The sequence below is a fragment of the Triturus cristatus genome, chromosome 1_2 (genome assembly GCF_964204655.1).
Source record: "Triturus cristatus chromosome 1_2, aTriCri1.1, whole genome shotgun sequence".
Lineage (NCBI taxonomy): Eukaryota > Metazoa > Chordata > Amphibia > Caudata > Salamandridae > Triturus > Triturus cristatus.
In genome coordinates this window covers 605,843,358-605,869,987 of record NC_140580.1, presented here as the reverse complement: position 1 = coordinate 605,869,987, position 26,630 = coordinate 605,843,358, and the positions used below count along the sequence as shown (strand labels likewise).

The 26,630-nt window shown below is 43.5% G+C and overlaps 1 protein-coding gene across 1 annotated transcript in view; it reads right to left on the bottom strand.

Moving 5' to 3' along the window:
* Window positions 1-477: 477 nt before the first annotated feature.
* Window positions 478-26,630, bottom strand: part of TBATA (thymus, brain and testes associated) — a 181,532-nt gene continuing 155,379 nt past the window's right edge. The window contains exons 8-10 of the mRNA XM_085615041.1: window positions 22,650-22,815; window positions 11,948-12,000; window positions 478-803 (exon numbers count right to left, since the gene is read on the bottom strand). Of these exons, the coding sequence (XP_085471167.1) occupies window positions 721-803; window positions 11,948-12,000; window positions 22,650-22,815 (302 nt within the window). The 3' untranslated portion in view covers window positions 478-720. The remainder of the gene's footprint in view (window positions 804-11,947; window positions 12,001-22,649; window positions 22,816-26,630) is intronic.

The window sequence follows — 26,630 nt, the reverse complement described above, 5'->3', positions numbered from 1 at the left end:
AATGCTTGTTTTCAAAGTAGGCACTAGCAGTACTGAATGCACTGAGGGAATGACTGAAATGACGTCACCTAGTTGCTTACTTGTTCCGCCTCCAAAATAGCTTGATGTTCCATAGACGAGGGAATGTAAAAAGCTAAGCTTCTATGTATCGATCCGCGGCGCAGTGCCAGGGAGGTTTACCTGTCTCTAAGAACGAGCAGTCCAACCCTCTGCTTTTCCAGATTACATCCCTTCTGCTAAGTGCTGGGTTCAAGAAGAAGAGCATGGCACGGGTTTGAGAAGGGAAATGACCATGATTTAAAGGTCGTAAGTGCTTAACTATATACTGGTAACAGTTATGTACACAAAATATAAACAGCTGTAAAAGTTATTAGTGTAGAGATAGTAAAATACTCAACACTGGCACAGAGATAAGAGTACACGACAAAGCAGAAGACTGTAAAAGTTAACTAGAAACTGAAGTTAAGAAATCAAAATGAAGTTAAACAATATATTTTTTATTAACCATTTAACTGATAAAGCAGGCCATTTTATTTTTAAATATAATGGGTAGTTAATGACGTTGCATGCAATTTAACTTAGAGAGAACCCAAGCATTGAATTGACTTTTTTTACTGCACGGTACATTGTGGGGCGCTGTGTACGCTGTTGCTTTTATCATGCAAGAGTATAAAGTTAAGATTCCCGGAACTGCTCAGAGTTATTTAATTGCCAACAGAATCAATTACTAGCCGCAGCAGGCAGCTTCTCTTTCTCACTGCTCGATGAATCGATCTGCAGGACCTCTGCTGTGCCAATCCGTTCTGAAAAACAAAAAGAAAGTCAAAGCGACACAAAACAGTTGCAAGCCTAATACCGTGGCTCATGAGTGTCCTCATAAGCATTTAACAAGCTCAAAGCAGATGAAACGACTGAGTCCAAAACGGCCCACGAATCAAAGACAGCATGCAGAAATTGGCCCAGATCAATAATTCTCACATTATTTCCCATTTTCTGGGAAAAACACACTTGCTGAGTTTATTTCCATCCTCCATAAGTACGGTACATAAGAGGTCGGTATCTTAAGGTGCGGTAGTAATACCAAGGCTGCAGATCCTGTAATGGGCCTCTGAAACACTAAAACAAACAAGCATTGGCATAGCCAATAGGTCTCGCTTTTGGGCCCTTATAAGTATTTAGTTATGCATTACAATATCCTTGGTGCAATAGCGTTACTGTTGCATGGCTAAAAGGGTATAAGGTCCCAAATGTGAGACCTATTGGCTATGCCAATGCTTGTTTTTAGAGGGCTGGCATGCATTTTTAAATGTAGGCTAGTAAGAAAGGTGCCAAGCCGAGGGGCAAGGACTATATAGAAATAAGTTAGTAAGAGAGGTGAGTTATAATGAGATAGCACACATAGAAAGGTGAAGCACAGAATCACAGGTGTTTTTAACCTAAGTAGCGAGGCAGAGAGGCAGGTAGAGCCTGTGGGATTAAAATTCGAAAGTTATGAGAAGTAGAGAGAAAAGAGGTGAAGATGAGGTAGAGAGATGAGTGTAATACAGAGGATGGGCGAGGGAGAAGTATAGAATGTAGAATTTGGGAGAGAGAGATAGAGGTAAGACGAGTGAGACGTAAGCAGAGATTGAACGGTAATAGTGAATGAGATAGAAAGAGAGATGAAAACAATGGTTGTGATAGATGGAGTGTAAGAGGTAGAGAGAGTATTGTAGAGATAACTAATAAAATAATGAGCAAGGTGACATTAATAATAAGCGAGACCTGGTAGTCCAATTGTTGTGGTAAATTGAGAGGCTAGATAGTGTCTGTGAGGTGGGAAAGATAGAGATGAGGCAGTGAGTTGAGAGGCAGAGAGAGAATTGAAAGAGAATGGTTATTTAGAAAGAGGCATGCAAGAGATAGTTAAAGGTAATGGACAGATGTTAAAAATGTTTGTAATAAATGGTAGAAAGTGTAATAGAAAGAAAGATGAAATTAAGAGGGAGGTGAAGTAAATGTAAGAGAAATGATGTGGGATGAGATGCAGAGAGAGAGAGGAGAGAGAGGAGAGAGAGAAGAGAGAGGAGAGAGAGGAGAGAGAGAGGATAGAGGAGAGAGGAGGGAGAGGATAGCGAGGAGAGAAAAGAAGAGCGAGGGAAAGAGCGTGAGGGAAATAGAGAGGGAAAGAGAGGGAAAGAGAGTGAGGGAAAAAGAGTGAGGGAAAGAGCGTGAGGGAAAGAGGGAGAGGGTGAGGGAGAGTGAAAGAGAGAGTGAAAGAGAGAGGGAAAGAGGCAGAGAGATGCAGAGTAAGAGGGAGAGGGAGATTTGAGGAGAAGATAGGGGCAGAGAGCTGATTGAGAGTTAGAGATCTAGAGTTAGGTTCGCAGTGAGGTTGTAAGTTGAGTTTATGAGAGGTAAGTGCAGTGGTGCACTGAGGTTTATTGAAAGAGAGGTGTGATGTACAGAGATTTTTTAAGGCTAGAGCAATAGTGTGGTAGGTGCCTAGTCATGTATAAATATATTTCTAAAAATGGAGCGTTTATGTAAAGGAATGAGATATGGAACATAAAGGTGGATTAGGGTTTTAGAAAGAAATGTATTTGCTGGTATAGAGAAGTGACAGTTATTTACAGAGTGTTGTATGTTGAGATGTAAGTTAGATAGAAGTGCAGGGATTTTTTTTTCTGGTCAGGTATATTCCCCTTGTGTGTAAATACCAAAGAATTATTTTCCTTAAAATAAATTAACTCTTAAATCTGCTGTAATCTATAAACTAATGCAAACACTGTACAACGCTAAGATGAGCCCACCATAGTCTCCTTAAAATTAGACCCAGCTAACAATACTGTTAAAGGTAGTTTTGTTTAAAAAGTAAATTTTTTTATGGTTCGTTTTGTTTGGAGTTGAGTGTAAAGTGACTCAGCTCAGAGGAGAAACAACAATTAAGGAGGATGTCTCCGTGTGCCTTGTGCTCGGTTGGCGCCTCGGGCATGTTTACTGTGCGAACACATGGGAATGCAAAGCCATTAATCAAGCAGGATGGCTCTGTCTGCCTTCACGCCCAGTGGCCCCTGTTGTCTGTTTACTGCGAGAATTAAAGAGGAAAAATAATGTAATGTTTAAAATATGTGACAAATGTACTATAAAAAAACTGCTTTAAAAAGTCATTCCGTGGTATAAATTATTAAGAAATATTCAATTGCAGGGGCCTTTTCACATCAAAATGAATGTTTATAGTTTTTTCCTGGGTGCCCTCTTTTGGTTACTCAAGAAAATAGCATTTCACTAGATATCATGCACTGAAGCATTTTTTCAATGACAATGTTCTAAGTAATACAGTTATGTGGGTGGCTGGCCACTTTGCAGAGTGGGAGTGATCTGTGGTTGACGAGTTTTCTGATTTACAAGGGCTCACTGGTGTCTGGTCTCAAATTATATGTGTGCGCTGGCTGAATTCAGAATTGTATTGTATGTTAATGCCCATGTCAGGCTACTACCAGAAAACAAGTAGAGCAGCATGAGTCACAGCGATTTGGAATAAGTGTCTAGTGAGAAGTACAGGCAAATGAAACTAACGAAAAGGGAGGGGGAGAAGGGAGGGGGAGATGCGAGCAGAAGTGGCAAGAAGGGCTGGGCGAGAAGGGAGGAGGGAATGCGAGGAGCCTGAATACAAGTGACGAAAAAAGAGGAGGAGAAGGGAGGAGGGAGATGCGAGCAGAGGGGCTGGGTGAGAAGGGAGGGGGGAATGCAAGGAGCAGAGGAGCAGCTGTGCACCAAGCTCTAGGCCAGCAAAACCATGTGGGTAGCACTTTTGAAAACCCACTTACTAAATGTCTCAAAGAGACAGCTTGCGCTGTCTCAGCGAGACCTAAAAAGAGAAAGCTTGCGCTGTCTCAGCGAGACCTAAAAAGGGAAAAGACTACCTGTTATTCAACAACAAGCAGTTCTTGAGAGTCCAGTCCAAAATTGAGCGTATATTTGTCGACGCTTTTCACCGAGACTCATGTTATCCCACTGGGACTTATATTATAACACTGAGACTTAACTGAGGTGCTTACATTTCTGAATTCATTGAATATGCATTGTCCTGACAATTTAAAGTTTTACATAAAATAAATGCTGCTGCAGCAATAGCATTTCTGTTAATGACATGTACACATTTTTTAGGTTGAGCATGGGCAGAGCATGCGCTTCTCTGCGAGGCATGCTGTATTCGAGTATAGACTTGAAGCCCGGCCCACTCTCCGCACATATTTGTCATTGGCTTGTGTCACTGACCTTTGTAAATGCAGGCTTCTGATTCGTTAATAGGCTTGTTAGTCACTCCTTAGTACCGCCTTGTCTTCATTTGTAACCTCCCATGAGGACTGGTCCTTTTACTTCTGTTGTTACACGGTAGGTCCTATTTAGTCTGTAAGGACTATTTTCTTTAATGAGTTTCTCCTACTGCAGGCACGACATGCTTTCCTGCAGCATTCAGCGCACCATGCATGCCTTCACTTTCCAAGCAGCTCAGGACACTGGTGGCCGCTTCTTTGAAATGAGTTTGAGCTATTGGCATTGTAAATGACAATGCCTTTAATTTATGTTAGTTATCAAAACCAAAAAAGGCATTCTCATTTACAATACATGTAGCTTAAACTCGTTCAAATGCGAGACCTATTGCATTGCAAATGCTTGTTATTTGAAGCATGGCATTTTTAACTACCGAAAAGGGTCAGTGGCGACAGGGTGACAGAAGTCTTCTTCAAGTCAGAAAGCACATGAAAATCAGACAACGAAAAACTCTGGATCGATCCGTCTCTGCATTACTCTAGAATCTTCTTAAATGAAACAAAAGACGCATATACAGGTTATACATTTCTGTTTTTAAAAAGTGATGCACAAACCGATTGGAGCATGAAAGAATCAGTGTCTGTTGCAAAAAGGCTCACATAGCGGCTACATCAGGGAAAGGAATAGAAGGAGAGGAGCCGCACAGGCAGCTGTAGCACCAGACTGGGCCTCCAGAGGCCTACTAAGAAAATCTTTGGACATTTCACCAACATGGATTTATTTCTACAAGTCACTGTTATTACCTTCCTACAGGACTGAATTATCTATGGCTCCTTATAGCAAGAACTCATTAGTTCTGAGATAGCTTAAAATTAACCCCTTCAGTGCCACGCCCTTTCCCCCTCCTGTGCCGGGCGTTGCACTAGTGGGTGGGGTTCATGACGAGATAGTCTCGTCATGGGCACAGCGCAACCGTGCTCCATGACGAGACTATCTCGTCATGGGCACTGAAGAGGTTAAAGTGAGAACATAGACATAATTAGAACATTGGAATGTTGGAAGCTCCATTGAAAACAATGGAGTGCTCCTGGCTTATAATGGCTGGTATAAGCCCGGAGCTACAACACTCCAATGTTTCTTTGTTCACAGCTCTGGCTGTGAACTAAGGCTTCAGGGAGCCTGAGGGGATTTCAATACCCTCACGCTCCCTGAAGGCTTTGTTTTATTTGTTAGAACATTCTGCCCTCTAGTGGCAGAATGTTCTAATAGCCTTATAGCCCTTCGTAGCAGGGCTATACCGGCTTTTAAAGTCCCGCTGTATTGTTAAAGTCCCTCGCCTTCGGCTCGGGCCTTTAACGATGCAGCGGGCCTTTAATTGCCGGTATAGCCCGCTACGGCGGGCTATAAGCCTATAATAATATGCTCAGTCCTTTATTAAACCCGAAAATAATATTTTGGAATTAGCAAAGACAGAAATGCATACATTTTAACACAAGGATCATATGAAGGGATAAAAGGCTAATTGAAATATGCATGCGTCTAGTATCTTTCCAAAACATGTGGACGTTTCCTTGCACAGGTAAAGGTCGAGAGGTTGTTTACTTCAGTTTTATGGTTGGTGATGCCCCAGTTATATTCATGGAAATGTGCATAACCTGCTTTATCTGGGTCACTTTCTCACTGCTGTATTCTGAATCTTTTAGTTGAAGATTGTTAAACGTCTTCGAAAATTCCCCATTGATACATTTAAATTATCAATCAGCATGTTTGAATTTATTGTGCTATGACTAATAGTTGCTATTTACAGAGAAAAAAATGAATATACCTCATAATTTTTAATTCAGAGGAAGACCCTAGTGCTAATGGAAAGGTACAAATAGTATTTTCATGGTAACTCCACCATGTAAGGTGGAAATGTGGCAGCTGAAGCTAGATCAATGGTATATGACCTGGTGATTTAAAGGACACAGGGGCATACGTATCAAATTCCGTTTTTGCGATTCTCAAATAGCGATTTTTAGGGAATCGCTATTTGAGAATCGCAAAACGGGATGTAACAAAAAATTTGCAAATGTTTTGCGATTCCTTGGCATTCCTTAATTGCGATTAGCAAATTGCTAATCGCAATTAAGGAATACCTTCCCATTCATTTCTATGGGCTAGGAGGCCCATAGGAATGAATAGGAAGATATTCTCATTTTGCGATTCGCAATTTGAGAATCCCAAAATGAGGATGCAATTTCAAGGGTGCCAGGGTGTCAAAAGGACACCCTGTTGCACCCCTGAAATATGTATGTGTGTACATGTGCCGCACATACATACCTGAAAAATGCAAAAAATTGCATTTGTTTAAAGAAATTGCAATTTACCACCAACTTGAAGTTGGTGGTAATTTGCGATTCCTTACGGCCAAATTGCACTTTTTCTAGGCTTCATACATTGCATTTAAGGAATCGCAATTTGCGATTCCTTAAATGCAATCACAAAATAGAGAATCGCAAATTTTGCGATTCTCTAATTTGCGATGCCCTTTTGGGATGATACATCCCAAAAGGCCTTTTCCCGTTCGCAAACGGGCCGATTCTGAGAATAAAACCCGTTTGCGAACGGCAAAAAGGCCTGGTAGATATGCCACTATATGTCAGAGATCTTGTCACTCCACCAGCTTCCTTGGTAGGATGCAGAGGTCTGGATGAGCTGCCATCCTGCTACTACAAGGGGATGTATGTCGTTACAACGCACACTTTTACAACGCATGCACTTACAACGCATTTTTTACAACGCAACATCCACTACAACGCATTCCATTACATCGCATGACACTACAACGCATTTTTAAAAACTACCTTTACAACGCATTCCATTACATCGCATAATACCTTTACAACGCATACCATTACAACGCATAATATTAAATTGCATTTAAGGTAAGTATTAGATAGTATAGGGTTAAAAATTACTATTCTAACTCCAGGGGGTGCAACAGTAGGGTAATTGTTGGATAGTATAGGGGTAAAAATTACTATTCTAACTCCAGGGGGTGCAACAGTAGGGAAAGTGTTGGATAGTATAGGGGTAAAAATTACTATTCTAACTCCAGGGGGTGCAACAGTAGGGAAAGTGTTGGATAGTATAGGGGTAAAAATTACTATTCTAACTCCAGGGGGTGCAACAGTAGGGTAAGTGTTGGATAGTATAGGGGTAAAAATTACTATTCTAACTCCAGGGGGTGCAACAGTAGGGTAAGTGTTGGATAGTATAGGGGTAAAAATTACTATTCTAACTCCAGGGGGTGCAACAGTAGGGTAAGTGTTGGGTAGTATAGGGGTAAAAATTACTATTCTAACTCCAGGGGGTGCAACAGTAGGGTAAGTGTTGGATAGTATAGGGGTAAAAATTACTATTCTAACTCAAGGGGGTGCAACAGTAGGGTAAGTGTTGGATAGTATAGGGGTAAAAATTACTATTCTAACTCCAGGGGGTGCAACAGTAGGGAAAGTGTTGGATAGTATAGGGGTAAAAATTACTATTCTAACTCCAGGGGGTGCAACAGTAGGGTAAGTGTTGGATAGTATAGGGGTAAAAATTACTATTCTAAATCCAGGGGGTGCAACAGTAGGGTAAGTGTTGGATAGTATAGGGGTAAAAATTACTATTCTAACTCCAGGGGGTGCAACAGTAGGGTAAGTGTTGGATAGTATAGGGGTAAAAATTACTATTCTAACTCCAGGGGGTGCAACAGTAGGGTAAGTGTTGGATAGTATAGGGGTAAAAATTACTATTCTAACTCCAGGGGGTGCAACAGTAGGGTAAGTGTTGGATAGTGTAGTGTAATATTATGCGTTGTAATGGTATGAGTTGTAAAGGTAGTATGCGATGTAATGGAATGCGTTGTAAAGGTAGTTTTTAAAAATGCGTTGTAGTGTCATGCGATGTAATGGAATGCGTTGTAGTGGATGTTGTGTTGTAAAAAATGCGTTGTAAGTGTAGTGCGTTGTAAAAGTTGCGTTGTAAAGGTTGTTCCCCACTACAAGGTGGTCCTTCCCACCCATTAATTAGAGTTTTTGTTTCAGCGAGATCAGAAAAAGAACAATAGCCGAGCACAATAGCATTGTTTGTGACTCACTTGGGGTCTTCTTTGGCTAAAATGTAGGTGCAGCATTGTTGATATTAGTCAATGACAGGATATCTATTTTGTTGCCAGCAAGGATTAATGAGAGTTTGCCTCCAAGCACTTTCTCATAGTGGAGAAAATAATGCTAAAACATTCACAATGGTAATGTCACTCCTGGAAAATGTGAATATAGTTCTCACGACATGATGGCTAATCACATCCTTTGCCCCAACAATTGCCCTGCCTTTAAAAAATGGAGTGCTTGGTATTCAGTTGACTTGCCATCTACCTGTTAAATTACCAACTCTAAGGCTTTCACCAACAACACCCTCACACAAGGGCATTACTTCCTGACCGTGGAATATTAGAACCATTGGAGGCTGATTTTGGAAGTCCAAGGCCGATGCTGCTGCCTTTGTCATTTTCCCCAGCTGCCCCGAGGTTAAGTGAGCAGTCGCAGTGTGATTCGAAAGAAAGAAAAATGAGACTGGGGGAAGAGAGAGGGATAGCGAGACAGCAAGAGATCAGAGAGGGACAAGATGTGAGAGCGATAATGGAGGAATGGGTAGAGGGTGAGAGTGCGAAGCGTGGAAGGGAGTGGGGCTGGTTTGAGCATTGCTGCCAGGGTTGCTTTTGGTTCCTGGGTACGGCCCCGCCGAAGACTTTGGCCACTTCTTCTCCTTGTGCTGGTCATCCCACCAGTCACCCCTTATGGTGGTATTTCCCAAGGCTCTATCCTGAACACTTTCATCTTGCACATCTGAACTGTCACCCTTATTGACATCATGTCTACCCTTGGCTTCTTATACCACCTGTTTGCCCTGAAACCACAGGGCATCTGTTCTTTGTCTTCATTCACCACCTCAAATCAAAATGTTTAGAGCATCAATCAAAAGATGGCTTCCGTTTCTGCTGTTTCACGTTGAACTCTTGAAACTCCCTCAATGCACAAGCCTCCCTCTAAAACCACATACCACAAAACATTCTTTAAACTCACTGGTCTTACCATAGCACTTCGCCTCGCTCACTTTCACTCTCAAAGCTTCTCCCAATATTCCCCAAACCGGAATCGCACTCTGCCAAGGTAACTCAGCTTTCAGTGCCTAATCCACTACTCGCCACACATAACTTTGGGTTCTTTGATTAGCTTGCATCCCTCCAATGGAAGGCCCTTTCCTGAAAAACTAGATACATCCCTTCCTGCATTCAAGCCCACTCTTGACCATCACCCCTGAAGCCTTGAGAAAACACAAGGCTGAATAGTCCTAATGTGCCTCCCGCCGACTCTCTGATGTCCCATGTCCTCTAATACTCCAAATGTGATGTACCACATAGAAAGGTCTGTAAAAATGTGTACATTTTAAATATAATGTGCCATCCCTGCATTATGTCAACCTCCACCTATTCTATTGATAAATTTATTATTAATTTTCTTGATAGCATGTGCAGTTAAAGCACTTTAAATGTACATGATGCATGTACTGAATGTATAAAAGCAAGAGCCAACTTCAGCTTTTTAACCCACCAACATGCAAAAACTGTTGAATTTTTTTCTTGATATTTGCTATCATGGATGTATACCTTCAAGTGTAGGGCTCTACCAAGTTTCCTAGTGGATTACAGTCATTCACGTCACGTACGAAGGTGAGAACAGGTAATTTTCTGAATTCGGATCAAAGATGTGCACCCTAAAATACACTTGGTATGACCGTTGTTCTGAATTTCTAATTCATGGGTTGCATGCATCCACACTGGAAGTTAGCTCCAGTATATTGATGTTCTATGGGGCCGGCTCCATCTGCTAAATACAGAGAATGTCCATATGTTTTGTGGATGTAAATATGTGTTTCTATGTGCTTTATAAAGTTCCAACCAAAATTTTTAATAGTGGAATCTTACAAGAAAAGCTTACGTGCTAATGTGTGTGGTACATATTTCTTATTCAAATTTTGCAAGCAACATATTTGAATTTTTTTAATTTCTGCACCCTCAACATACATAATGTTGGCAACACTGCACTTTTCTAACAAACATTGATAAAGCCAAAAGGTTTAGCCTATGCGAAATCTATTGGCTTTGTCAATGTTTTTTTTTACATGTTGAACAGAATAGAGGCAATGAGGGGGTTTGAAGCAACATTTAGAAGGAGGGCCCAAAAGACCCTGCAGGGTGGGGGGTTGGATGAAGCCACGGGGATGGCGGGAGTAAAGGAGAAGGACTGCAGATTCATGCACTCTCTTAAGAAAAAAAAGGAAGTGCCTGGAACTATTGAAAGGACACTGGCCACAGGAACCAGTACTTGGTCCAGGATCCATGGGATGGATGAAGACTCAGAAGCCCAGGAGAGAACCGAGTCCAGGAGGAGTTGCTGGCCACTAGGAAGACTGGAATGGAGAGTGGCGTGGGGGGCATCCACTGGTAAGTAAAAGTAAGCAATGGGTGGGATCTAAGCTCCTTTTAAGATTTGTTTTCAAATTAAGAGGTTTTGTAAGCACAGTGCTGTGCAGGCAAACCTAAAAATTTGCGTGCTGGTAAATCCAGAGCGGGGTGACAGGTGCCAGTGCCACAAACTATTCTTACTAATATTTGGGACAGGAGCTAAAGAGAAAGTATAGCATTATATTTTCCACTTTATGTCTACGTGTGAACCTCAGAAGACCATAAGAAAACTCCACACAACAGTTAACAATGCAATAATCTGTATGTGTCACTTCCATATTAATAAGCCAAGTCACACTTGTGCCATTACATAGGTGATCTGATTAGGGAGGCCAGATCTCTGGCTATTTCAAGAGTTTTGGCTCAATAAATCAGCTATTAATAGAACTAACCATATTGTTAATTTCTAAACCGAAAATATCTTAGTTACATTGTGCTGGGTCTCAAAGCTTGATAAAACACTTGAAATAATAGTAGAGATACTAAAAATGTTTTACCAGTGACTGAATGCATATGTTCCCCTATTAGTATGAGCCACATGAGGGTAGTGAGATCTAGAGCAGTATTTTATTCCAAACCCAGTCATAAAAAGCTTGTAAGACAAGGGACTGACACTACCACACTGGTTGCTCTGACCTATATAAATATAATCTGACTTTTCAGTAATGCTATTGATGTATAAAGATATTCTTCCTATTTTACTCTAAGAACATCAAAATTGGTGCAGCTATGCCCTGCTCCTTGGAGCCTCGCATGAGTCTTTCAGAAAATGTATCCACAATCAAAAGCTGCACAATAGAACTGAAGATGTTCAGACATCACACATTGATTCAGCAAAACACGCATGCCTGGCAGATTTTCATCAACAGAAGATGTTTCTTCTGGTAAGGTGTTACACTTCAGGACACAATAGTAAAGCACTAGGCATCTTTTCCTGGAATTTGAAATGACAACCCAATGCATCGAGGTACTTTTTGAATTAATGAAGGTGTTTGGAACACCAGGATGCACTGGCAACATGAACTAAAATAGGGGTAATAACTACTCCTGCTTCCATCCCTGAGTTTTATTTGATTTCCCTGCCACTTTTCCTAGTTTAATCAATGAGAGTGTGATATATTACAAGTTCGTTTTTACCTGGTTTTTCATCCTCAGCTAGTGGCCTCTGCTTCTGCTTTTGGATCGATTTGCTACAACACAAAACATAGGTAAATTATTTTTTTTGCTTATATATTTAAGAAAATATTCAAACTAATGCTCGTTAGAATTCTTAGTCATTGTCTAGCGATTATGTTATTGTTTTGAATGTAAGGAGAGCAGATAATATTTCTTGCTAATAGCACAAGATACGGAATCTGGAAAGATAGGACTAGGACCACTTTGGCCTGGACTCTTTTTTTCATGGAATCCAAGTGTCTAACAATGATGGAGAAATATATATATTTTTTCGAATGTGGAATTTTTGCTGCCATGCGAAATTGAGTGTTCAGGCTTTTCCCATGACCGGGCGATAAACGTATCTGTATCCCACAAAGGAGACCAGAGAGAAATATGACTCGTCTTGTTTAGTGTCTTTCAAAAGAATTACTGGAGAAGGAAGAGGAAAAAGCTTCCTCTCCTGAACACGGATTCTCACGGAGCGGGAGCCCACTATTCACGAAAGATGTAAAGCCAGTCCTCTTGGAACAGAGGCTTCAGCCCCTGATTGAGCATTAGGCATCTAGATGAGAGCAGGGCCGGACTGGCCGTAGCAGGTACCGGGCAATCCCCCGGTGCGCCGCATGGGTGGGGGCCAGTTTTGGGACCCTGGGGGCCGTTTTTGTTACAGGGCCGTTTTTGCAAAATCGGACGAAACCCGTCCCTGGTAAAGAGCTCGGCGGCACCCCCAACCCTGGGGGGGGGGAGGTAGGGGGGGCAAGCACTTTGCCAGGGCCGGTTTTGGTTCCCAGTCCGGCCCTGGATGAGAGTCACAGTAGGGCGATGAGACCTCTGTTTGAAGGATCCCACCCCAAGTGATCCAGTGAACCATATGCCAGGAAAGCAGCACCCAGGAAAAAAAGAAACATTGGGTAGCCAGCCAAGAATGCCGTACAAGAGCCTGTTTGGAAGGATGCATGGTCCAGGATTGAGACTTCTGCACCATGAGAAGTGACAGGGTACTCTTTTGCATTACACTAGGAGCAGAAGCAGCTTGTTAGACTAAATAGGTGAGCGAGCTGTGGCTTGGGATTTGAGATGGCATGGACCAAGGAGAGCTCATAGCTTTGACGATGGGGCTGTGCATGACTGTGGGGACCCAAACCACTTCTCCCTTCTCAGAGAACTAGACTAAGACCTCAGAGCTGGTGGTAAGATGATCAATAAGAACACCAAATTAGATTGGGCTTGGACTGCGGCCTACACCTTATTTCGTCTGATGTCATTTCCTGTTTTGGGCCTTAAAGAGAGATCACAAAATGGAGGATGGCCTGAGGAAAGGAAATGCTAACAAAACAGTTAAAAATAAGATAAATAAAAGAACAGAACATATAATGAAAAAATAATTCAAAGCGCCGAATCCAGTAAACAATTGTGGATGTACAAGCATAACTTGCACTTCCACAATCTGAATTCAGAGAAATGTGACTTCTCAAAACGTGACTTCTCCATTTGAACTATCCTCTTCCTCAGCAAACCATAATAAAGTACACACGTTTCAACATAATCATCAGGGAAGGAGACGAGAGAGTGAAGTTAATGTCCTATTACTTACCGGTAATCTTCATTACTCCGGGTCCCGTAGTCCTCAACACCTTCATTACAAGTGAGATTTACTATCTCACCGACAGAAAAAAAAAAGAACGAAGGAATGCTGGACCTACCCTCCCCCTCCCAATGGGAGTACATAAGGCGTACTGGTCCCAGCATTCCTCCTGAAATACCAAGCCACAATGAAGGCCGGCAGACAGGGAGGGAGGGAGGGAAGTCATGAAGGTGTCGAGGACTACGGGACCCGGAGTAATGAAGATTACCGGTAAGTAATAGGACATTACCCCCAGGTCCCTACGTCCTCGACACCTTCATTACAAGTGAGAAATACCAAAGCAGACACCGGCATTCATCCCAGAAAACACAACAAACCGCCAGGACAGCAAAACAAACCCAGAGATTTATTGGAGACAAAAAAGAAAAAAACATCAGGAGCGAACAGAGCTCAACACCCCCAACGCAAAACTCCCATCATCCCCCAACAGATTGAGGAGCCGATAATGTCTGATGAAAGTATTAGAAGAGGCCCAGGTGGCAGCTCTACAAATCTCAGAGAGAGGAACACCCCGAACCTCCGCCCAAGAGGCAGCCACCCCCCTTGTAGAACGACCCTGAACCCCCAAAGGAGGAGGTGACCCAGACAGAGAGTAGGCCAAGGAAATGACTTGCTTCAGCCAACGCCCAATCGACACAGAAGAAGCCTCACCCCCCCGTGAAGCAGCCCCAAAGGAGACAAAAAGGGAGTCCGACTTGCGAAACACCGCCGTGCGATCAAGATAAATGCGCAAAGCCCGGCACACATCCAACAAGGACCACCAGGGACCACCAGGAGAATCTAAAACAGAGCCCAAGGCAGGCAAGACCAACTCCTGGCACCTGTGAAATTGTGAAGAAACCTTCGGCACAAAAGAAGAATCAAGGCGAAGCACCACCCCACCCTCCGTGAAGGACAAGAAAGGTTCACGCGCCATCAAGGCCCCCAACTCCCCAAGACGACGAGCAGAGGTGACGGCCACCAGAGAAACTACTTTGAGAGTAAGAAACTTCAAATCCACCTCAGCCAAAGGCTCAAAAGGCGGACCGATCAAAATCCAAAGAACTAAGGGCAAATCCCGCAGGGGAAAGGTAGGGCGAGGCACAGGATGAGAAATAGAAAAACTGCGTAGCAGACAAGAAACCAAGTCCTCAACATCCGAAAGATTCCCCCACGGGGAACGAAACGCCCTAACCGCGGCCCACTGAGCACGTAGAGTGGACACAGCCAAACCCTTCTCGAAACCTTCCCACAAAAACTGAAGCACAACCTGCAAGGAACAGTACAAAGGGGACAGGCACAACGCCGAACACCAACGACCGGAATTACCCTAATGCCGATCATAAGCTTTGAGGGTAGAAGGCCGCCGGGAACGCTAAAGGGCCACCGCTAAATGTTCCAGGAAACCGCGCCGCCTCCAACCCTGCCTCTCAACCTCCACACCGACAGCCTCAACCGGAGAAGAGACAGGGACGGGGAAGACCTTAGCGGAGACGGGGACAGGGGAAGAAACCAGGGACCCCTCACCACCAAAAGACAAACCGTCGGAAACCAGGACCTCCGAGGCCAAAACGGCAGGACCACCACCACCTCCCGATTCTCCTGACACAAACGGGCCAGAAATCTGGGAACCAGAGCCAGAGGAGGAAAGACATAGAGGAGACGGCATGGCCAAGGAATCGACAGGGCGTCCACCCCCCAGCAACCCTCCTGCAGAAACCGGGAGCAGAAGCGAGGAAGCTGTGCATTGTGCCGAGAGGCAAAGAGGTCCAGAAAGGAAAGCCCAAACCTCCCGCACACAAGCCGAAATGCAACCGGGGTGAGAGACAATTCCAGAGAATCCGGAAAGCAACAACTCAGGACATCCGCCACACAGTTGAATCGCTGTCAGAGACAGTAGATGGCCCTCCACCCAACAAAACAGGGGAACAATCACCGCATTCAAAAAGGCCATACGAACCACCCCTTGATGATTGAGATAAGCCACCGTCACCATATTGTCGGACCGAACCAACACGTTCCGACCAAGCAACAGACCCCGAAAACCCATCACAGCCCGGGACTCAACCGTCAGCTCTCGCCAGTTGGACGACCGGAGGCTCTCCAGGAGGGACCTACGACCCTGAAGGGATCGAGACCCCAAGGTTGCACCCCACCCCAAGGAGCTGGCATCTGTCATCAAGACTAGAGAAGGGGAAGACTGCAGAGGCAGACCCAGCGACAGATGGCCCCTCACCGGCCACCACAGAAGAACCTGGAGGACCACAGGAGACACCGGAATAAGAACTCCCAAATCGCGGGACATGGGGTTCCAGAGAGACAGGAGGTACACCCAAAGGGGACGCAGATGAAAACGCGCCCAGGCCACCGTAAAAACAGTCGCCGCCATCAGACCCATAAGACGCAACAAAAGGCGCACCGGAAAGGCACCCCCCACCATGAAACGCCGAGCAAGGGACACCAATGTCACAACCCGAGGTTCGGGGAGGAACACTCAGTTCAGATCCGAACGGAAGCGGGCCCCAATGAAAACCATGTCCTGAGACTGCGTCAGCTCACACTTGGGGAAGTTGATCAGGAAACCATGGGCCCACAACGCCGAGCACACCACCTCCCGGGCCTCCAGCAACAGGACCCGAGAGGCAGCATGGACCAACCAGTCGTCCAAGTAGGGGTACACCATCACCCCTCGGAGATGAAGCCACGCGACCAAAGGAGCCACCACCTTCGTAAAGACTCTCAGCGCCGACCAAAGACCGAAGGGCAACATGACATGAATTGATAATGACGCCCCAGAACACAAAACCGCAGAAACCTGCGGGACTGCGGATGGACCAGAACATGGTAATAAGCATCCTGAAGATCCGGGGTACACATGAAGTGACCCGGAAGCACCAAAGGAACCCTGGTCACCTACTTGTTCATCACCCTTAGGTCCAAACCCAAGCGGAAACCCCCCGTATTTTTGGGAACCAGAAAGATCAGGGAATAAAAGCCCTCCTCCATCTCCAAAGTAGGAACCTCCTGAACGGCACCCTTCCGAAGAAGATCCACAATCCCCTGAGAGAGATGAGCCCGCTTCAAACGGCTTGAAGGCCAGGGAGTCCGCCGAACCCCGGAATCTGGAGGAGGAACCGAAAACTCCAGAGTATAACCCAGGCGAATGATCTCCAACACCCAGGCGTCGGAACAAGACTGAACCCAGGCCGCCAGGAAAAAGCGCAGCCGCCCTCCAACTAACAACCCGGGAACCACCGCCAGGAACGCGGCTTGGCAAGCGGAGGGGACTTAGCCTTACGATCCCCACCCCGGCCAGAAGCAAACCTTCCCTGGCCTCTCACAAACTGTCTACGAGAGGCAGGACGAAAGAAAGACTTGGATTTAGAAGGGACAGGAGCAGAAGTGGAGACCTTAAACGAAGAATGCTTCTTCTCCTTAAACAGTTTATGCAACTTGGCCTCCAATTCCCCCCCAAATAGCATAGTTCCCTGGAAAGGCAAACGCAAAGCGCACACCTTCTGCGCAGAGTCAGTCTTCCAGTCAATAAGGACAAGACTGGGATGTATGACGTTACAACGCATACATTTACATTGCGGTACACTACATTGCGGTTTTGACAACGCAAGTCGTTACAACGACTTGCGCTAGATGGCGCTCTAGGACAAGGAACAGGACTTAGGAGTAGTATAATTTACTATTCCAACTCCAGTCTACGTACAGTAGGGAAGGTGTTGGATAGTAAATTATACTATTCCTTGTCCTAGAGCGCCATCTAGCGCAAGTCGTTGTAACGACTTGCGTTGTAAAAACCGCGATGTAATGGCATCGCGATGTAATCCCCGCGTTGTAAACGATGTTTCCCACAAGACTGCGACGAGCCGCCACACAAGCCCCGCCGGACAGTGCAGCAGCACGCAACACGTCAAAGGAGACATTGGACAGGAGCTCCACCTGACGCTCGATCTGCTCAAGTAAACCGGAACAGTCTGTGGCATTGTCCATCGATTGATAGAGCGACTTTAGGTCAGACAGCAGAGACTGAGAAACATATGTCCCATAGATGCTAGCCCGCAAGGCCAGGTGGGAACCAGAATAAACCTTCCTGAGCGCAACATCCGCCTTCTTATCTACAGGATCCTTCAGCACGGCGTCCTCAGCCAGGGAAGTGCGCCCCACCAAACTAGCCACAAAGGAGTCAATAGGGATAGAATCTGAAAGGTCCGAAGCCATATCATGCAGAGGATAAAGCCGATCCATGAAACGCGTAATCAAAATGCGATCAGGATCAGCCCACTCACGCTTCAGAACATCTTTAATGAAGGGATGGACAGGAAAATCAACCGTGGCAGCACTCTGAAACTGACGCAACAAAGGCCCCCTAGAGGTACTCGGAGCGTCCTCATCAGGGAACCCCCTGTTCTCCTTAACATGCTTGAGAATACTCGGCAAAGCGTCCTTCAAATCACCGTCCCCCAACCAAGCAGACTCATCGCCAGAAGAGTCTGAAGAAACCGGAGCAGGGCACCTGCGACGGGTCCCAACATCACCCATCTCAGTCAAAGTCTTACGTATTAAGCGCTTAATATGCACATCTCCACCACCATCACGGCGTCGAGACCTGGCAGGGGAAGGAGACCTGGAAGCAGCAGACGAAGAAGAAGAAGAGGAAGACCTCTCCCTATGATGCCTCTTCCTCGAACGTTTCCCCATGGCAGCAGAATACAATAATCACAGCCAAAAACAAAGAAACTCCACAGCACAAAACCGCTATGCGGGACTCACCCCACCGGCCCGTTTATAACGAGCAGCCCACAGCCGGGAACATCGAGGCACCTGACTTCCGTCCCGCCATCAAAACCGGAAGTCAGGCAGGCCGAAAACCGGAAGGGGAAGGAAGCTGCAGCCAATCCGGGAGCAGCAAACTGGCCGCGCCCCCTAGCAAGCCCGGCAGGCCAGGAGGGGCGGCCATCGGGCCAGAGGAAAGCCAACACAGTATCACCACCGCCGCATGGCAGAAACAATGAAGGAGAAGCCCGCGCCACTCCCCCCAAGCCTGGCAGGGAGGGAGAGGCCTCTGACGAAGGACCGACGAGCAGCCTCCGCATAAGTAATCAGCAAAAGGCAGGAGCACCCCTGCTCCTGCCACGTCCAAACCACTGTCAGCAAGGCAGAAAAAAAGAACAGGAGGAATGCTGGGACCAGTACGCCTTATGTACTCCCAGTGGGAGGGGGAGGGTAGGTCCAGCATTCCTTTGTTCTTTTTTTTTCTGTCGGTGAGATAGTAAATCTCACTTGTAATGAAGGTGTCGAGGACGTAGGGACCTGGGGGTAATGTGTAGTCGCATTTACAAATGGCTGTGCTGATATAGGGACTGTGCCCAGAATCCTGATCGAAGATGGCAACATCAGTTATCAGGGCACTGACATGCCGCCAAAATGCATTGGCTAACTGCCTTCAAGGTATGTGGCACAGTAAAGGTGACTGAAGTCCATTCCCTGGATCTAGGTCGGCTGAAAGGTTAAGGGACAAAACCTGCATTGCCTGCCCCTACTTGATCACAGGATGAGACCATGAAGTTATGATTATTCACCTCCATTAGAAGCTACCGTGGGTGCTTACCTGTTGCTTTTAATAACATCTTATTAATTTAATAAAAACTAAATTGACAATTTCACCCTGCACTCAAACATTAAACTTCCTTCTATTGGTTAGGAAATATGTGCATGATCAGGAACTTTAATGATACTGCTTTAACTGAAGCATCGAAGGCATAAGGTGATGTCCTATCTGGGTCATATATTCACATGCATGGTACCTGTTGAAAATAAATCATTTCACATGTATTTTAGTTACCATGGTGTGCTCTAGGAGTTCCACTTAGAAACTGGCTTTCGGAACGCGAAACATTAGTCTGCTTTGGGGCTGGTTACATTTTGAACACTTATTCCTATGCAGTCCCATTGCTTGCTTGCAAAGTCCCCTTTTGGCTATGGAGGAGTGACACTAAGCAAAATGGTCAACTTGTGTTTGTCCTACACTAAGGAAGACCTTATTGGCCACCTGTATGAGAACCACATGGAACTGATCAAAGTAGCAAAAAGGAGCATTCAAGAAGCATACATGTTAAGGGTGGATGTGTTTTCCCAAAGAGCCAGCAAGAGATCACAGCTCAACTCCTATTACTTTGAACCTGTAGATTCAAGTATGAGGTGAGGAGAAGTGGTTTAAATCACACTTTAGACTACAGGGAATCAGCAATACATCTACAGGTATGAGTTTATGCTCAACAGCGGAGTTCACTATAGTCTTAGTATTGTTTGTCTGAGAATAATAGTGAATTTGCCAGAAGTTCAAAGGCTGTAATTAATAAACAATCAATACATTTGAATCATGATGGAGATATATTTAATTCACAGTTAAGATGGACATGCATTAATAAAAATAATAATACCACTCAGCCCTAACCTAGTGCTTGGGGTGGGCCCATTACATTTTCCTGGATTTAGTAACAATCTGGTGTCACTTTTGTACTAGAGAAATTTGTGCATTTTTATTTTTAAAGTTAATTAGCTCCTTTTTTGTGCTAACATGTTAAAGATAAAGAAGTCGAAGGCTGGTAATGGTAAACATGTTGAAAATATCGCCTTGCCTTAAAGGGGCCATATGGGGAATAATGTCACACTACATCTCAAAACCCAAGATGACATTATCAAAAAAGAAACATTTATGAATGCCTATTGTTGGTGCTTGTTAGTGATGCAGGACTGGGTAGAGAGAAATTATTTTTCTCTACACCGGATGGGTACTTTACATATGGATTTCACTAAAATTTGATATAAGATTTGGTTTTTGTGCTCTTCTTCCTTTCCATCATTATGCTTCAAATTACAAAAATGTTCTTAATGGCTTTTTTTCTTGACGGTATATCAAACTCCATTACTTAACAGTGAAAATTGTCTAGTTGCAAAGGCCCTATTTTGAGCTTACCAAGAACTCACATACCATTTATTGTTTACCATTTTCCTGGCTTTATTGTTACTGTAATTTTCTTGCTTCCTGTTAAGGGGCCGATTGCGATGGAGGTCGGAGGCTTTTTGCTTTCCGACCCCTATCGTCGGTTTCAATTCAGACCGGCTGATTAATGTTTTGTATTTCCAGCCAGCAGTGGTCGTATCACTGTGCATGTTTTTGTTTTTTTACAATGCTGCACAGTATCTGAAAAAAGTTCAACACTTTAGAACATTTCCGGAAGGCTCTGGGTACAGCAATGGCCCAAAAGTGAGACCTATGGTTTTGACAGTGCTTGCTTATGGTGCAGCGTAAAGTAGTCCACTCTTTACATGTCACAAAAAAACAACATTCTAAGTCTTTAAAGAGAATAGTTTGAAAAAGTATTAATTCATTGACAGTTGTCAATTGTGTTTTATTATTGAAGCTTTACACCTGATGTATAAACAGGTGCAATTATGTCTGTGTAACTGATAGAAATGTTGTGCTTAGCTTTAAATCATCCTTGTATGTGCCTTATACTTAATTAGGTTAAACGATAAAAGTTTATTAATGTATGCATTAATGTTAGACATATATTCTCATGAATGTACTTCTACAGCACACTTACTGGTATGCAGTTTCATTGCGCATTAAGTGAATTATTAGATTGAAGTATTAACAAGCAATATTATGTTTGCATAGGGGTTTTAAAGTTGCACACATATATACAAAGGTGCACTATAGATGTAATACTTAAAGTTTGCTGTTTTATATTATAGGCCTAAAATCTGTTTCCATGAGAATACAATTCTTTACTGCATTTTGCTGACTTGCTTATTTTGCAAGAGTTCTCACCAACTGTTAATTAAATTGATACACTTCTTGTAACAAATATTAGATACACACTTAGGAATGGAATTTGACAACCACATGAGAACTCTGTGGACTAACAATGGACTGTTGTCTTTACTCATGAGTGTGGGACCGAGATGGAGTTTCCATGTTTAGTGTCGGACCTTTTTCCCCTGTTGCAGAATATACTATATGGAAACTATATGAACTTTTGAAACAAATACAATGAACTACTATCGATAACGTACCAAAATGGGAGATAACAACGTACTTTGTGAATCATAATTTTGGCTGCCCTCGACAGAGGAGAGAATGATGTGATTGATCACAGTCGAGAGATGATGGGCAGATGATTTCAGACTTTCTTGCAGGTCGTATGCTGAACATCCTTTGCTGAATTCATTCTGTAGAATCTCTACAGAACCTCGATAGGCTAATGGACTTTTAGAGACATTTCCCATGCCATGTTAAGGGCCCCTTTTTGTGCGGTTTAGACCAACACTTTCCTGATACTCTGAAAGCTCCGAATCGAGCTTTTGCAATGTTACTGCTAATACTTCTTGTAGTCTTTTGCCTAATCCCTATTGTCTTTTGTAGGTTTGTGTTCTGAAAGGTTATGTGCTTTAGTTTGCTTCTGAGAGATTTGAATTGCTAATGCCTAAGAGAGACCAAGCTAGATGGTATTCAGAACATCAGATATTAATGTTGTTATTTTGTATATCGGCTACAGAGCTGCTCGTTCATTTTATTCTTGTTCGCTTAAAATTTCTTTAGAAGGTAGGCTTTCCTGTTGCAATACTGCATCTATACAGTTGGACATTGAGATCTCTAACTTGCAATAAAACCCATAACAGTTGCTACAGAATCGTGGTTCTTCTTTGTGGACAAGTGGTTGCACTGTAAATTACTTGAGCAGACAAGTGATTCTAACTCCCTTTCCTGTTAATGGTCCAATCGAGGAGTAAATTAGAGGTGGAAAGGAGATTTTAGGGCCCGGTATTGCGGAGTTAAACCCTGCTGAATCACTTAAAATGCTGCCTCTTCTGAGCATTTTTAAAATCCAGCTCCTCTAAATGTTTGGAAATTCATGGGATTGTTGCAATAGTGCTTAAATATTAAGTATCCTGAAGTCTGTTGTGTATAGATAGACAATTGGCTCACCCACTAAAGACAATTGATCAATTACAGAAAATGTATATGAAAGATGAAACGACCTGCTCAGACTGTTCTTCCCTTGGTGCTTGTCTCTCGAACCCGGCGCTGTGGCACCCTGGGACATCTGTGACTGAAGTCTTTCCTCCATTACCCTGCTGAAGCCCTGATTCTCAAGTTGCGCATTAGCGGTTGCAGTTTGGATCATCCCCATTACAATCTCCTTGTCTGCGAAAACAAAAACAACCCAATGGATCAAATAATCAAATACACTTAAACAGAAAATACTTACAAAAACAAAACTATTCAAATTCTTTGAAGGAGAAAAAGGCTCTGCGGTGGGGTAAGGGAACATATCAAAATATATTCAGTGTTGGTGATATTTTTCATGATGGTTGAGACAAAACAAAATAGATTAAGTAATAGTGCACAGGTTGTACCCACAGTAAATGGTTGCTCACAGTGTTATGCACCTGTGCCTTTGAGCTTCATTTCCAATATTTTTCAAGCTGTACTAGAGGAAAAATGTTGATGGAAAGGAAAAGTTCAACTGTACATGAAAGCCTTTGATAAAGTGGGCCGATAACTGCCTTCTTACAATCTTTTGAACAAGGCAGGAACTTTTATAAGGCAAGGTATGAAAGTAGCCTTAGGTTAAGGAATTAAAAAAACACTTTTTTATAGTTATTGGTGAGCACACCAGGGGCAAAATGCTATTGCACCTCTCGTGCCCAATTGCCTGGGTAGGCTGATGCCAAAACTGTCTAATCCCTCTCATCCCCATCATTATTTTACTATCTCTCTTTCTTCTTCTTTCTCCCTTTTATAACTTCCTCCCTCTTGCTCTTATTCAAAGTCTGATGATGGAAAATAAGTAAGAAAACGCAGAAATAAGTGTTGGTGCTTAGCATTTGCAACCACCGGCACAAATTAAGTACTGCTTGTCATATTCCATGGAACCAAGAATGGTGTACTGTCATTTCTGGACCTTAGGCTAAGTGAAAAGTAAATGTTCACGCAGAATCCAATATAAGAGATGCAACGCTCTCACATACAATATTTGATTTAAAGTGCCATGCTTTTTAATACAAGTTTGAATAGGTCTAAATGTAGAGGAGAAGCAATGTGCAGCATAGACTAGGAAATGGCATCTATGCGTTGTCTTCTGCATACTGAGGGGTAGGGAGGGGAAAGATTTGAATCAGATCCAAGGTTGCTTTGGGATGAGAAATATTGGAGGCCAGAGCACTTTGTAGGAGGGATTTGAAAGGAGAGTGCTTATTGGTGAAGATTAAAAGTGTGCAATTCATTATTTTACAGAGGCTCTGTAACAGCCTTTTTGCCAGTGCTTAATTTGTAAAAGAATAAGTGTCGAAACCCAGGGTTTTTCTAAGAAGCCCAAAGTCTGATATTTACAAACATCAGGTTTGCTGAATAGTAACAGATATCTAGTCTTGATTTTTCCTCATGCTTGTTTTATCCATCACCATCCACTCCCTGCCCCTTTATCTTGATCTTTTCATGAGTGCTTTCTCTTTTAAAAAAAATATTTTTATTAGTTTTAAATTATGTCTTAGAATACAATGTATATATATTAATGGAGCATATACAGTACAATTGATACCTGAAGAAAGTTACATTCTGATTGGTCCTATCTATAAATTGTAGTTCTACAACATGTCTATGACGATATCAATGAATGTATCTATAAAGGGTTTTGGCGATCATATACAAAATAAAAAACGATATAACAAAAACCTCTGGTTCCCAGCCCCCTCTTTCATAAAAAATGTAAACACAAGCAAAGTTTAACTTCCAATTGTGCATAGTGGCACTGATATTTATGCTGTTCTGTGCATTGTGTTGTCCTAACACAATTTTCTTTATGATCTCCTAATAGGAGTCCAGGGCATTTTACTTCCCAGATGTTCCAGATTATCAGCCTCTGTGGAGTGTTCAACAGCTCCATCCATAAATCTTCTATGGATCGCCTACAATACCCCGTCCTTTCCTCACTACACAATGCAGAGCCTTTTACCACCACCCATGTATCAACGTGTTGCAACTACTATGTGGTGGACCATCTGGGGAACACCACTGCTTTGTGATGGCCACCTTTGCCAGTACCATTGCCAGGTGTAAGAATTTGAAGCCAATCCTCAACTTCTTTGGGAGAAAATACAGACCCAGTAAGCACGTTCCTGTCTTATTCAAGTGAGACCCACTTAGCATCTGTTCCAGCTTTACTTAAACTTTTAACCAGATTCTGGTGATAACATGGCCATTCCAGACCATATGCATGAAGTCTGCAATTAGTGGAGTGCACCTATGTCATTCTTTATCACTTTGTGTGGCTTAAGATAGGTAGGGAGTAGATAAACTGTGTGTATTTGAATCTAGTGTTCCTAAAAACCTTATGTGTATACTCAAGGAAAAGCTCCCATTCATCTGTGTTTTCTCCCTTTGTTGCTGATTTTCATGTTCTTTCCTTCCTTCTTTTCCCTTATTCTACCTTTGTTTCTCTTGGTCAAAGCCTGAGGATGGAAAGCTAAGTCGGAGGCCGAAGTCTTCCTGAGGCGTGAGCCGGGAATAGACACTTGTTACGGTATTTCGCTGTGATTGCCTCTGTTTTTAACGGTGCTAACTCTTTTAACTTGTTGATACTTTAAACTGTAAAGGGCGATATTAGCGATTTAATACACTTATAGAGTAATTGCCTATTTTTTTTCTGTTTTTAACTGCTTTTACTGTTGAAACATTTTTAAACTTAAACAACGATATATGCGCTTTAATTGAACCACAGTTGCGATCTTTGCACACTTACTCTCTCCCGGGGACCGCTACTCCATGCGGGATGCCATCTTGGATGGAGGCAGGTCAGTGGGCTAGTCTTTTTCACCCCTGACTCTACAAATAATGAGGCTGGCGCGAGCGCGCTTTCCGAAGTCTTCCTGAAGCGTGAGCCGGGAATAGACACTTGTTATGGTATTTCGCTGTGATTGCCTCGGTTTTTAACGGTGCCAACTCTTTTCACTTGTTGATACCTTAAACTGTCAAGGGCGATATTAGCGATTCAAATACACTTATAGCGTAATTGCCTATGTTTGTTTCTGTTTTTAACTGCTTTTACTGTTGAAACATTTTTAAACTATAAACGGCGATATATGCGCTTTAATTAAACCACAGTTGCGATCTTTGCACACTTACTCTCTCCTGGGAACCGCTACTCCACGCGGGACGCCATCTTGGGAGGAGGCTGGTCAGTGGGCTAGTCTTTTTCAGCCCTGTCTCTACAAATAATGAGGCTGGCGCGCGCGCGCAGCGGGCGCGTCGTCGGTGCACCGAAGGCAAGCCCGTCTGTGCCTGTCCGTGCCTAGCGCCAGTCCCCCTGTCCAATTTAATCTGGGGAAACCCAGTATAACTGCTTACTCTAGTGAAACACTTTATTGCTTCGATACCAACATACACCCCAGTTTTTTATGTCTACAACCTGCGTATTGGTTCCCACACTCCCAGCTGACAAGTCCGGGCTGTAGTTCCAATTTGGCTGAACTAATTCTACTTCCAATTAAATCCTCAAACAAAATCGGCAGATATGAAAAAAACATATTGCCAAATCAAGCTTGGAAATGTGTCCTTATTAATGCCCGATCTTTAGTTAAGCACAGCTCCGAGTGCGAATCATTAATTGTTGATGAGGACATAAGCATTGCGTTTGTCACAGTATCTTGGACAGATGATGCCTTGGGCCCTGACTTGGTCAAAGCCACCCCACCTGATTACCTGTGCTACACACTTAATAGGCCTAATAGGAAAGGGGGAGGCCTTGTGGTTATTTACCACAACTCCATAAGGGCCTCTTTTAACCCTCTTGCTAACTCAGAATATGAAGTATTAGACTTTTGTTTTTACCTATCACACCACTTTACCTTCAGAGGTACTCTTATTTATAGACCACCAGGTCCTAGAAGCCAATTCCTTAGGCAAGCAGACAGCATACTGGCAAATGCACTTAGTACTAACTCATACACGATACTCGCAGA